Below are 14,593 nucleotides of genomic sequence, written 5' to 3' on the forward strand. Positions count from 1 at the left end.
TTTTTATTCTCGGAAGGACTCCCTAAATGTCCCTCGACTAATTTAACGGCCAATTTAACCATAAAACAACCCTACCTAACCCTGAACCCTAACCCTAACGCTAACCCTAGGACATACCCTTGCTTGCTTACGCACGGGTGCACGCGCACTGCGATGGGGCCTATTTCACGATTTTGCCGCATATGACATGCGGGGAACATGTCCGGGAGATGAACATACAAACAAGCCGTCTTTTTGGTAGTATTTCGGTGTTTGTACATCGTTGTAATGATTGATGCCCGGTGGAGGTATGTGTCGTGTTGGCACTCATGTGAGATGTGTACGCAGGGTAGCGAACGTAACAGTGTCGTTCGTTCGCAGCGGTATTGTACTGCGTGACATTGCATGTGTAATTGTGCTGCGTTAGCAGTGGTTGTGAATGGAAGTGCGATTCGTGAAGCGATGCGATGAGTATGTTTTGCGCACTACTGGTCTTCTGGTAAGCTGAATCAGGGTTGCAGCATTGATTGCTGGAAAGGAAGGGTACGTGTTATCGTTTCCGTGCTGCCATTCTATCAGAATAGTGTGTCACTTTCTGGTTATTTGGATTAGCATCGTTAGATATGGCTTACGAGGAAATTGGCCTCGAGATATACGAGTGTTTGTCCGGTCTGAATTGCTAAGACTATTCTCGTAGTTCGGTACCCACTTGTGGTGTACTGGAGGAAGTTGCGTTAGCGACGTAGTCTTGAAATTTAGTCGGAAAGCTAGATGTGAATAAATCATGGCAGCCAAGTTCGATGCTGCAGAGTTTGTGAAAGACGTCACTCTTGGTAGATTGAGAGGGTTAGTGAAAGCCCAGTTGATTGAGGTTGCAACTCATGTAGATGCTGATATCAGAGAGCGTAGTCGAAAGAGAGAAATTTTCGCAGTTCTCGTGAAGAAGCTTGAACTGGGTGGTGTAGAATATGAACACACAGACCAGAGTGAGAGTACAGATGAGATTGAGAGTGCTGGTAGAAAAACAGCTCCAAGTACTATTACTACTATTAGACCTAGTGATATGAGGGTAGATTCTACACAACTAGAACTGGCTAGATTGGAGTTAGAAAAAGAAAAAATGAAGGCCGAAAATCTGAGACTTGAACAAGAGTTAATGCAACGTCAAATTGAGTTGACCCAGGCACAGGCCAGTAGCGTCCCAGGGGATATAAATAATGTTACTATATGTCGAGACAGAAGACGCCCGACATGGCAAAAATGGCAAATACAGTCCCCCGCTTTGATGAAGAGGATGTAGACTCTTTCTTTTTCTCCTTTGACAGAATAGCCAGGAATTTGGAGTGGGAGAAGAAATATTGGTCTGTGATAGTACAACAAAAGCTCACAGGCAAGGCACATTCAGTAGTGTCTGCTCTCTCGGATGAGGAGGCAATTAACTATTACACATTTAAGGAAGCAGTCATTCTTGCCTATCAGTTAGTCCCAGAAGCCTACAGGCAAAAGTTTCGAGGATATAGGAGAGGTCGGGACAGACCTACGTAGAGTTTCAGAGAGAAAAAGAAATTCTAATTGATCGATGGGTTCGATCAATGAAAGTAGATCTCACTTATGACAATTTGAGAGAGATAGTCTTGATGGAGGGGTTCAAGAAATCGATACCTCCACATCTGAGAACATATTTGGAAGATAGAAGGGTACATGATGTAAAGAGTGCAGCAGTCACCGCTTACCAGTATGAGTTGACACATAAGGTGAAAAGAAAAAGTCCTGAGGGAAAGAGGAAGTTTGATCAGTTGAGAAATCCTGACACTCAAAAGTGGCACGGTAGTCACAGGGATAAAGTAAAGACTGAATCACAGAAAGAGCGCCCGGAATCGCCACGGCCTCAATATAAGGAGGTGAGATGCTTTTTCTGTGGAAAAACATGTCACATTAAGTCTGAATGTAGGCGATTGCTTGGACAAAATGAAAAGAAAAACAAAAGCAAAAAGCAACACACGGTTTAGTCCATGCAGACACAGAACAGTTCAGATGCTGAAACAAAAGAGAAACAGTACCAAGCAGCCACCAATGGTTTTGTTAAGTCAAGTGTAAGTGATGAACAGCTTCGGAATAACGAATATTTGGAATAACGAACGTTCGGAATAAAGAATCTTCTGAATAACGAACCTTCTTAATAACGAAATGTAACCATGATATTTTGAGTGCTATCATCGTTCAAACTTATAGTTATCAGTTTCCTATGAATGTATTTCATAAAAACTCGAAAGTAGCCTCTGTGACTCTGAACTAATGCTCGTTGCTCCAACTTAACGAAAAGATCTTAAATTTGGCTAATATCGGGCAAATTGATTTTCATTTGGTTATCGATTAATATTAAAAATATCGATTTTATTTGGGTTCGCTAATCCGAAAATAAAATAGGGTTCGTTATTCCGAAGGTTCATTGATCCGACAATTAAATTGGGTCCGTAACGAACCTTCGGAATAACGAGCTTTGTTTCAGTTTCGGATTAACGAACCTCTGGAAAACGAAACTTCGGAATAAAGAACCTTCTCAATAACGAACTGTAACCATCTCGTTGCTCCAACTTAATGAAAAGATCTTAAATTTGGCTAATATCGGGCAAATTGATTTTCATTTGGTTATCGATTAATATTATTATAAATAAGTGACATTATTTTGTGCCAAATAACACATTATAAAACGATCGTTTCAAATCTCTTCTACAAATGTGTTTTACTTGAGAATCGGAGCTGTGGGTTTGATTTTTTTTTTCTCTCTCTCTCACATAGTGAACATAATGGCTATGCTGATATTGATAAATTTCATATACTGTGGTAAACTTCTATCACAGCTCTAATATCTCATCACTTTTTATGTGTACGATACTGCACGACTTCGAGACAACAAATCGCGCATGGCTTCCCTTTTTGGGTGTCAGTCGACAACAAATGGTTTATACACATTTAAAGTCATGAACCAACCTGGGAATCTGATACCAGTTAAAGCCAGGTGTTTGTTTCTATAATATATCGATCATGAAGTTAAAAGTTGCGAGTATAACAAGCTATTTTGTACGTGTGAATGCGGCTAGTGTTCTTACAAAGAAACAAACAAACAAATAAATCAGTGTTTTAATATTCAATCGTTTCTGCCGAACCCGATGGCGATGACATGTGAAGTGGAAACACACACACACACACACACACACACACACAAACAAACACTCACACACGCGCATACACATACCCATACGCACAAACCCGTTGTTATGTTTCGTATTTGAGCGTATTGAGCGTATTTCGGGCAGCGAGTGAAAACTGGTCGGTCGCCGCTGTTAAAACTTCAGCGGTGACCGACCTATGCCCCCCAAATCAGTGGCGCCTGGTTGGTCACCGGTCGGTCACCGGTCGTTGTCCGACAGGTTTTGGCTAAAAACTCGCCGACCGGTCGCCGAGCAGGCTGATTTTGGGGGTTGTGACCGTAGCCTAAGCACGGCGATGGGGCTTCCTTCCACAGTATAATAGTAAATACTCGTGAATGCGGCCCCACTAGACGAGATTGATACAGCGGTAGGGCCGATTTCCACAGCATATCACCTTTCTCCCGTTTTTTGCTTTGATCTTCAACTTTTTATTCTCGGAAGGACTCCCTAAATGTCCCTCGACTAATTTAACGGCCAATTTAACCATAAAACAACCCTACCTAACCCTGAACCCTAACCCTAACGCTAACCCTAGGACATACCCTTGCTTGCTTACGCACGGGTGCACGCGCACTGCGATGGGGCCTATTTCACGATTTTGCCGCATATGACATGCGGGGAACATGTCCGGGAGATGAACATACAAACAAGCCGTCTTTTTGGTAGTATTTCGGTGTTTGTACATCGTTGTAATGATTGATGCCCGGTGGAGGTATGTGTCGTGTTGGCACTCATGTGAGATGTGTACGCAGGGTAGCGAACGTAACAGTGTCGTTCGTTCGCAGCGGTATTGTACTGCGTGACATTGCATGTGTAATTGTGCTGCGTTAGCAGTGGTTGTGAATGGAAGTGCGATTCGTGAAGCGATGCGATGAGTATGTTTTGCGCACTACTGGTCTTCTGGTAAGCTGAATCAGGGTTGCAGCATTGATTGCTGGAAAGGAAGGGTACGTGTTATCGTTTCCGTGCTGCCATTCTATCAGAATAGTGTGTCACTTTCTGGTTATTTGGATTAGCATCGTTAGATATGGCTTACGAGGAAATTGGCCTCGAGATATACGAGTGCTTGTCCGGTCTGAATTGCTAAGACTATTCTCGTAGTTCGGTACCCACTTGTGGTGTACTGGAGGAAGTTGCGTTAGCGACGTAGTCTTGAAATTTAGTCGGAAAGCTAGATGTGAATAAATCATGGCAGCCAAGTTCGATGCTGCAGAGTTTGTGAAAGACGTCACTCTTGGTAGATTGAGAGGGTTAGTGAAAGCCCAGTTGATTGAGGTTGCAACTCATGTAGATGCTGATATCAGAGAGCGTAGTCGAAAGAGAGAAATTTTCGCAGTTCTCGTGAAGAAGCTTGAACTGGGTGGTGTAGAATATGAACACACAGACCAGAGTGAGAGTACAGATGAGATTGAGAGTGCTGGTAGAAAAACAGCTCCAAGTACTATTACTACTATTAGACCTAGTGATATGAGGGTAGATTCTACACAACTAGAACTGGCTAGATTGGAGTTAGAAAAAGAAAAAATGAAGGCCGAAAATCTGAGACTTGAACAAGAGTTAATGCAACGTCAAATTGAGTTGACCCAGGCACAGGCCAGTAGCGTCCCAGGGGATATAAATAATGTTACTATATGTCGAGACAGAAGACGCCCGACATGGCAAAAATGGCAAATACAGTCCCCCGCTTTGATGAAGAGGATGTAGACTCTTTCTTTTTCTCCTTTGACAGAATAGCCAGGAATTTGGAGTGGGAGAAGAAATATTGGTCTGTGATAGTACAACAAAAGCTCACAGGCAAGGCACATTCAGTAGTGTCTGCTCTCTCGGATGAGGAGGCAATTAACTATTACACATTTAAGGAAGCAGTCATTCTTGCCTATCAGTTAGTCCCAGAAGCCTACAGGCAAAAGTTTCGAGGATATAGGAGAGGTCGGGACAGACCTACGTAGAGTTTCAGAGAGAAAAAGAAATTCTAATTGATCGATGGGTTCGATCAATGAAAGTAGATCTCACTTATGACAATTTGAGAGAGATAGTCTTGATGGAGGGGTTCAAGAAATCGATACCTCCACATCTGAGAACATATTTGGAAGATAGAAGGGTACATGATGTAAAGAGTGCAGCAGTCACCGCTTACCAGTATGAGTTGACACATAAGGTGAAAAGAAAAAGTCCTGAGGGAAAGAGGAAGTTTGATCAGTTGAGAAATCCTGACACTCAAAAGTGGCACGGTAGTCACAGGGATAAAGTAAAGACTGAATCACAGAAAGAGCGCCCGGAATCGCCACGGCCTCAATATAAGGAGGTGAGATGCTTTTTCTGTGGAAAAACATGTCACATTAAGTCTGAATGTAGGCGATTGCTTGGACAAAATGAAAAGAAAAACAAAAGCAAAAAGCAACACACGGTTTAGTCCATGCAGACACAGAACAGTTCAGATGCTGAAACAAAAGAGAAACAGTACCAAGCAGCCACCAATGGTTTTGTTAAGTCAAGTGTAAGTGATGAACAGCGTCATCCAAATGTTGTGAAAAGCAGTGCCTCAAAAATGACAGATACGTGTTCAAGTGGTCGTTTGGATGAAAAGTACAAGGACTTCATTTTCAAGGGTACAGTTACCATTGCTGAATTTATAGTACCGGTTGTCATCCTTCGTGATACTGGAGCTACACAATCCCTCATGGTAGGAGATGTGAAGAGTATGCCCATAAACTGTAACACGGGTAGAAAAGTACTGATACATGATGTCAACGGAGGATCGCAGGCGGTCCCTCTATTCCGAGTGAATTTGGATAGTGGACTGATTTCAGGGGAAGTGATTGTGGGAATTGTTCCATTTCTCCCTATGGAAGGAGTTTCTTTTTTGCTCGGTAATGGCCTTGCAGGAGGTCGAGTGAGTGTCCTTCCGGTTGTTTCTGAAGTCCCAGTGTACGAGCAGGAAAGCTAAAAACTGGTTGATGAATTTCCAGAAGTATTTCCAACATGTGCTATCGCCAGATTCGAGCAAGCGAAGCAGAGCGTGAGAGAAAGCAGTTTGAAAGTGAAATTTCTCTTGATGACACATTATTTGAAAGGGTGACTAGTGAAGATGAAAGAGAACAAAGTTCGGAAGAAGGTGTGTTCAGTCAGCCGGCTTTAATCAAAGCACAGATGGAAGATGAGGAATTGTTGAAGTTGAGAGAGGGTGCATTGACTGTAGATGAGACGAAGGGAGGGCCAGAATGTTTCTATGTAAAGTCTGGTGTTTTGATGAGGAAATGGCGTCCTCCAGACTGTCCCGCAGATGAGGACTGGACGGTTGTCGACCAGATAGTTGCTCCTCCGCCGTATCAAAAGGAAATTCTACTTCTTGCACATGAAATTCCGATGGCCGGACACATGGGTGTCAAGAAGACTCTGTGTGGAATCAGAACTCACTTCTTCTGGCTCAAGATGAGAAAGGATGTGTCTGAATTTTGTCGAACGTGTCATGAATGTCAAGTGGTAGGAAAACCACAACATGCCATTAGACCTGCGCCGTTGATTCCTGTTCCGGTATTTGAGGAGTCATTTAGCCGTGTGATGGTAGAAGACTTGGATGCAGTTGTGAGTGAGAGTGTCCTACACAGTGCTGGGAAAAGTACAGAAGAGTTTGAACCTGATGCTCCAGATTCTCAGAGTGTGAATTTCAAGTCAGGAATGAATCTGCGAGTAGAGAATTCAAAGGCACCAGAAAATCCAGAGTTACTGCTCAGTCATCTGTCTGAGATGCAGAGAGGCAAGATGTTGTCTACATAATCCAGGAATTTCCGGAGGTTTGCAGTGATAAATTGGGCTGTTCGAAAGACACTGTTCATACGGTAGATGTTGGTGAAAATGCACCCATAAGGCAGCATCCATATCGGATTCATCCTGCTAAGAGAGAACAGGTGGAAAGGGAGATAGATTTCATGCTTGCAAATGGAATCATAGAGCCCAGCAACTCAAATTGAAGTCCCCCAGTAGTGCTAGTCGCAAAGGCAGACGGAACTTCCAGATTTTGTATAGATTACAGGAAGGTCAATACCATAACCAAGACTGATTCGTTTCCGCTTCCTCTGATTGAGGAATGTATTGATCGGGTAGGAAGTGCTGAGTATGTCAGCAAATTGGATTTGATGAAAGGGTATTGGCAGGTGCCATTAGACAAGGATGCAAGAGAGATCTCGGCGTTTTTCACGCCCTCCGAGTTATACCAGTGTCGTGTCATGCCCTTCGGGATGAAAAATTCCCCCGCAACTTTTCAACGCATGATGAATCGAGTTATTGCTGGTCATGATAACTGTGTTGTCTATATAGTCGATGTGTTGGTTTTCAGCAATACGTGGGAGGAGCATGTTGCTCATCTTCGAGAGCTGTTCCGGAGGTTGTCACATGCAGGACGATGAATCTGGCCAAATGCAAGTTTGGGAAAGCTTGAGTGACTTACCTGGGTCACAAGGTAGGCCGAGGTAGCGTCGCACCACGAGATGCCAAGGTCCGAGCCATCGTGGACTTCCCAGTGCCGGCATCGAAACGGGAGCTTCAGCGCTTTTTGGGAATGTGCGGATTGTACCGGAGATTCGTCCCCAACTTCAGTCACATGGTGGTGCCCTTGACGAACCTGTTGAAAAAGGGTACAACGTTCCAGTGGTCGGCGAGCTGCCAGGGTGCGTTCCAGAAGCTGAAGGCCGTCCTCATGAACGATCCTGTGCTCATTGCACCAAACTTCGAGAGGAGCTTCCAGCTGATTACGGGTGCTAGTGACCGAGGAGTAGGAGCCGTGCTACTTCAGGACGACGACAACGGACATAGCAAACCTGTGTGTTTCTTCTCCAAAAAACTGAATCGCCATCAGCAAAAGTATTAAACTGTGGAGAAGGAATGTCTCAGTGTTGTTCTAGCCGTGCAACATTTCGAAGCGTATTTGGACGGTGGAAGAGACATCGTGGTATACACTGACCATAACCCATTGACGTTTTTAGAACGCTTCAAGCACAAGAATCAGCGTCTCTTCCGTTGGAGTTTGATTCTCCAGCCGTACCCACTGAGAATTGTGCACATAGCAGGAAAGGACAACAAATTAGCAGACGCTCTGTCGCGAGTTTGAAACTGTGCACGCGCTGATAATGTTGCCGAACGATAACAATCTCAAATCTACAGTAACACCTATATCAAGCTGAACATTTCAAACAAGACTCAAAACAGACAAGAAACTGATGATTTTGTTTTTGTATATGACAACGTATACATGTGTTCATGTATCCTCTTTCAGTTGTTTTCCTTTCCCAAGGATTTGTAAAGGAAGAAATTGTATTTATGTTAATCATGTTTGTTTTAAACGAAAAACAGTATGTTTTATGTGAGTGATGCTAGGTATGAGAAAGTACTAGTACTCAATATTCGGTCTGTATAAGAAAACATCACTTGAAAAATCTCATGTGTTACACGCCAAGCATTGTATGATATTTTGGAAACCCAACATTACAGGAAACGTCAGGATACAACATTTGTGGTGTGTAAGATTACAGTGAAAGCTGTGCTTCAGTTGCACACTTCTATTTTGAGTTCATTCAGTGTACCCCAAAGAGTCAAAGGATTCATATTGTTATGTATACCGATACATTACAGAGTTACTGCTAGTGAATGCAAAAAATAAACAAAGCAAAAAACAGTATAGCAAAACACAACCGGCCAGTCACAGGAAAACTGTTGATTAAATTTTGAGGTTTGTCAACCAATTTGTGTTTAAACAAAAGAATTTATTCAAATTCATGAAAATTCTTCCGTCGTGATGTTTTCATTGCAACTGATTGACAAATTGCCCTACATCGACGTAAATAAGCACCGAATTGATCAGTGTTTTAGTAATATCATACAGGTATTGATGATGAAGTGGAGAGGAGGGGGATGATGTAAAACACAGATTAAAACACCCATCATTTCAGTAAGTAGATACGATGACATTGCGTCAATAAAGTTTTCCATTTAATTTTACACATACAATCTTTACTATTTTTTTCTATCCTATTAAAGAAACCATTACCATCCCCATTTGTAATATTAGTACATGTATCATCTAGGGAGTGACACCTAAAGGTATATAGGATTATGGGGATATGCCAGCATCTCCTATTCAATTTTCAGTAGACCTTTATATTGGAATCATTGTTTTGTGTACTTGGGAAACCCCATCCATTTATTCCTACATTTTATTAAAAAAATCGGTTTCTGATCGAATGATTACAATCCTTCTGTATTTAAGAAAACTTTGTAATTCCATTCATTTTCGATTCCAATCAAAACGGTCAACATGAATCTCTCCTCTATGGCCCACTATACAATATTACACTGGAATATAACAAATGCAAATTAAGATACCCTTGCTTCTGATGCTGATGTCTTGAGGGCAAGAAAGAAACCGTCGGCTATGTTGACTTCCTTAAGCTCCAGAGTCTTAAGGTTTGGCATGGTGCAAATACTCTTGGCATATGCCTCTGATGCAGCAGCAGAAATGTCAAGTCCTCCAGAGTGTTTGATTAATTCCAGCTGTGCAGTACAGAAAGAGGGTGAGAAATAACGTAAAATACTAATGGAAGACTATCCTGTCAGTGTGAATATAATACCTCCATGTTTTCATCCCTTTTCCTCCCTCCGACACAAACAAATACGAACAACACATAAACAAAGAGTACATAATTATTATCGAATAAGGATCCCGACCGATCGGCACGGAGGCTTGTAACAATTTTCATTCTGAAGACATAATGTAACATTGCGGTCACATAACTGTAAGTTTGACCAAAGCAACAATGTACACCACAAGTAAAAGATTCATGAATTCAGATTCTTAATGTTTGGTGGGTAACAGGCGCTCTTTTTTTTTTACACAAACTTTGGCAGCACCAAGAGATAGATCATGAAATGTGGACTTTTGGATTTGGGCTGTAGAGCGAAAGGGGGCCCGGCGGGGGTGATTTGAAGCACAGATGAAAAAACCAATCTCTTCAGGCAGAAAATAAAATGGCATCGCCTCAATAAAGGTCCTTCAACGTACGTGTCGGATTGATTCCAGCTATTGTAGAATTGAAGGTAATATCATACAGGTATTGATGATGATTACGATTTCATATGCTCATAGAAGCTGAGACACCCCTATAATATTTATACCGGGTGTCCCAAAAAAAGCGGAACGGTGGATTTTCAGTACCTTGCGGTCTAAAAGTTGTATATCTTTTGACATCATTAGAAAGAGCATTTTCCGCAGAAGACTATGATACGAAAATCATCAGATTTAGTTCAGTAGTTTTTATTCTACGCCAATTTCTGAAAATGCAGTCATTGTCAAATTTCGCCGGATTTTTGCGACTTATGAGATAATAATTTGAGTGCGACACGCGATCCATACGGTGAATATTGTGTAAGCTCGGTGATCCATGTCAACAAAAGATACTTTCACATTGGGCACGGGCCAGGAAAAAACAGTGTGTGTGTGTGTTTGTGTGTGTGTGTGTGTGTGTGTGTGTGTGTGTGTCTGTGTGTGTGTGTGTGTGCGCGCGCTCCCAATATGAAAGCGTTATCTTTTGTTGACATGGATCAACGAGCTTACACAATTCACCGTATGGAACGCGTGTCGCACCCAAATTATTATCTCATAAGTCGCAAAAAATTGAAAATGACTGTATTTACAAAAATTGGCGTAGAATAAAGAGTACTGAACCAATTTTAATGATTTTTGTATCATGGTCTTCTTCGGAATATGTTCTTTCTAAAGATGTCAAAAAATATATCACTTTTAGAAAGCAAGGTACTGAAAATCCACCGTTCCGCTTTTTTTTTGGGACACCCCGTATACATATACTTATCACGTATAGATATGTTTATATCGTATCCGGGCAATTACCCCCAGGGGGCAATTACCCCCCGGCCAAATACTTGTTGATGGTAAGGTTAGAGCAAAGATTAGGGTTAGGGTTAGGTTTAGGGTTAGGAGTTTGGGTTAGGGTTAGGGTTAGGTTCAGGATTGGGATTAGGATTAGGGCCAGGGGAAGGGTGCGGGGTAATTGCGCAGGGGGTAATTGCCCTAGACCCGTTTATATATTTATATTTTTTCTCTTAACACAACCCTTGCCTGCACCGAGAGGAAGATCATGAAATGAAGACTTATAGATTGTAGCTGTGGAGTGAAGAGGGGCGAGGGGGATGATGTAAAACACAGATTAAATCACCCATCACTTCAATAAGTAGATACGATGACATTGCCTCAATAAAGTTTTCCATTTGATTTTACACATAAAATGTTCACTATTTTTGTTCTATCCTATTAAAGAAACCACTACCATCCACATTTGTAATATTAGTACATGTATCTTCTAAGGAGTGACATCTAAAGTTATATAGGATTATGGGTTATGCCAGCATCTCCTTTTCAGTTTTCAGTAGACCTTAATTGGAAGGATTGTTTTGTGTTCTTGGGAAACCCCACCCATTTATTCCTTCATTTTATTAAAAACAAAACGGTTTCTGATCGAATGATTACAATCCTTCTGTATTAAAGAAAACTTTGTAATTCCATTCATTTTCGATTCTAATCAAAACGGTCAACATGAATCTTTCCTCTATGGCCTACTATATTACACTGGAATATAACAATTTTTTTTTTTTTTTTTTTTTTGGTGTGCGCCTCCATAGGTAGCCCCACTCATTTAGGGCTCTGATTATATTGTCTCTTTTACCAGGTTTTTGCTGCATTTTTGCAGTATGGTTGTTTATATTGTATTCTGTTTGTGTCAAGGATCTTGCTAGACCATTTCCAGTCAATTTGTTGGTAAGTTAGCTGTATATTTAAGCAGATGAATTTTGCATCTTGATACTGTTGCCTACTCTGTATTGCCACTTTCAGTGTCCAGCCCAGTGTTGTACACTTGCTTCATGCATCTTGTATGTGTACTTGCTTTGTACTTTCAATAGCATCTTTTGTTGTCACACTGTTCACATGTGTATGTCAATAGCATCACCTCCACAGCAATGGAGGGGATTAAGATCTGGCGTCTCTGGAATCTATTCTTTTGTATACCTCTGATTGTATCTCTCTTGAACGTGAACCATGTATTCATGCTGCCAACTGATGCTTGTAACTGTAATCACAGTCTACTTTCTCCTGTTCACAGGCTTGTCAGACACTGTGGTAAACCTGTTGCATACTATAGCAACACATGTGCATGTTTTCAGTTAGCCATCCTACTGTCCGGTGACATTCAAACAAACCCAGGTCCATGTACTGAAGTCGATGTAATGCAACATGCTAATGAGTATTGCAGTAGTTTTCAACCGAATCGTATTACATATGATGTACATGCCCTCCATCAGTTTAATGGGAAGCCCAGTCATCTACTTCCTTTGACTGTTTGGAGAAGGGTATGTGATCTTGGAATTGCGCAGCAGCGGCGTACTCACAGGGGACGCCGCAGGCGGAGGATTCCAAGGTCACAGTCCCTTTGTGATGCTTCCAGTGGGTCTCAATTTGGTCTATGGAACGCAAGATCCTTGACGAATAAAGTCGACGCAGTGTCAACTCTGATTATAGATAATGATATTGATGTGTTAGTCATCACTGAGTCATGGCTTTCAGGTGACCAGAGGGATGAGCCTACCCTTGCTGAATTGAAATTATCCCTTCCAAATTTCAATATTATCAATCATCCCAGAAAGACATCTAGAGGAGGTGGTATCTGTGTCCTGTATAGGTCTGCTGCGCGTTGTGTTGTCAATGACACACACAAATTTTTGTCTTTTGAACTGCTAGATCTCACGATTCATCTCACTTCTTCATCTACTGTTCGGGTTTATTGCATTTATCGCCCACCCCATTCCTCTCGTCACACCTTTACCAGCAACGACTTTCTTGATGAGTTTTTAACTCTCCTCGAGGGTGCTGCTGTTGATGCTCATCCAACCATTCTTCTTGGTGACTTTAATATACATGTAGATGATTCTGCTGATAGTTTCGCTCAGTCTTTTCTCAATGCCGTTGAAGCCTTTGGGTTTCATCAACACGTTAAGGGTGCCACTCACCAAGCAGGCCACACACTTGATTTAGTCTTTAGTAGGAAATCTGAAGATATTATTTCCCATATCACTGTATTGCCATCTTTGCCATCTGATCACTCCGCCATTCTTTCCGCCATTAATCTTAAAAGCCCACCAAACCCTAGAAGGAAAGTTAGCTTTAGGAAGCTTCGCAATATTGACACCAACTCTTTCCGCCATGATATTAAACAGGCTTTGTTGACTTCCCAGTGTACATCTTGTCCTACAGAAGCAATTTTAATGTATAATGACATGCTGAGTAATCTGTTGGACAAGCATGCCCCTGTTAAAACCGTGACTGTGACAATTAGACCCAATGCCCCTTGGTTCTCTGATGAGATTAGGGAGGCCAGGAGGCGTCGGCGTCGTGCTGAACGTCGCATGTTGAAGTCCGGCACGCAGTCTGACATGGACCTGTATCGTCAAGAATGTGAGCTGTACTACAGTCTGATTACCGATGCAAAGTCCCAGTACCTGAGAAAAGAGATCGCGAATGCTGACTCTAAACGACTATTCAACTTCGTGAAGAAACTGTCCACCCCTTCTGACTCTTCTATTTATCCTGAACACTCATCTGATTCAGAACTGGCGCACAGGTTCAGTATGTTCTTCATGAAGAAAATCGATGATATTGTGTCTTCCTTTGTATCTGACGTGAACCATTTGGAGTTATCCGTCCAGGCTCCTGAGAACTCTTTGAACTGCAACCTGAGCGAGTTTAATCCGGTCACTGATGAGCAGCTTCGACGTCTCATCATGCTATCTCCACCAAAATCTTGCACTCTGGACCCTCTTCCAACTTGGCTGCTCAAAGAGTGCCTTGATGAGCTGCTTCCGGTTCTTAAAAACATCATTAACACATCATTGTCATCGGGTATAGTTCCAATACCTTTCAAGACATCTCTTGTTTCCCCTCTGTTGAAGAAACCGAACCTAGATCCCGATGTCCTGAGCAATTACCGACCAATTGCCAATCTGCCATTTGTGAGTAAGCTTCTTGAAAGGATTGTGTCTACACAGTTAATGTCTTATGTTGACAGTAATCATCTGCTTCCTACAAACCAGTCAGCATACCGCAACCTCCACTCAACAGAAACTGCCTTGTTGAAAGTGCTCAACGATCTCCTTCTTGCTGTCGACAAGGGCAATGAGGCTGCTCTTCTTCTTCTTGACTATTCGGCTGCGTTTGACACGCTCGACCACACGTTGCTACTACAACGACTTAGTAATGACTACTCCATCACAGGCACTTCCATCCAATGGATCAAGTCATATCTTCAAGATCGCACACAGAGGGTGATAATCAATGGGACCTG

The 14,593-nt window shown here is 42.1% G+C and overlaps 1 protein-coding gene across 1 annotated transcript in view; it reads right to left on the bottom strand.

The window, feature by feature from the left end:
* Positions 1–9,560: 9,560 nt before the first annotated feature.
* LOC140236092 (uncharacterized) overlaps positions 9,561–14,593 on the bottom strand; it is a 69,761-nt gene continuing 64,728 nt past the window's right edge. Inside the window, exon 16 of the mRNA XM_072316063.1 lies at positions 9,561–9,737. Within this exon, the coding sequence (XP_072172164.1) occupies positions 9,561–9,737 (177 nt within the window). The remainder of the gene's footprint in view (positions 9,738–14,593) is intronic.

This window comes from Diadema setosum, chromosome 12 (genome assembly GCF_964275005.1).
Source record: "Diadema setosum chromosome 12, eeDiaSeto1, whole genome shotgun sequence".
NCBI classification, from domain to species: Eukaryota; Metazoa; Echinodermata; class Echinoidea; order Diadematoida; family Diadematidae; genus Diadema; species Diadema setosum.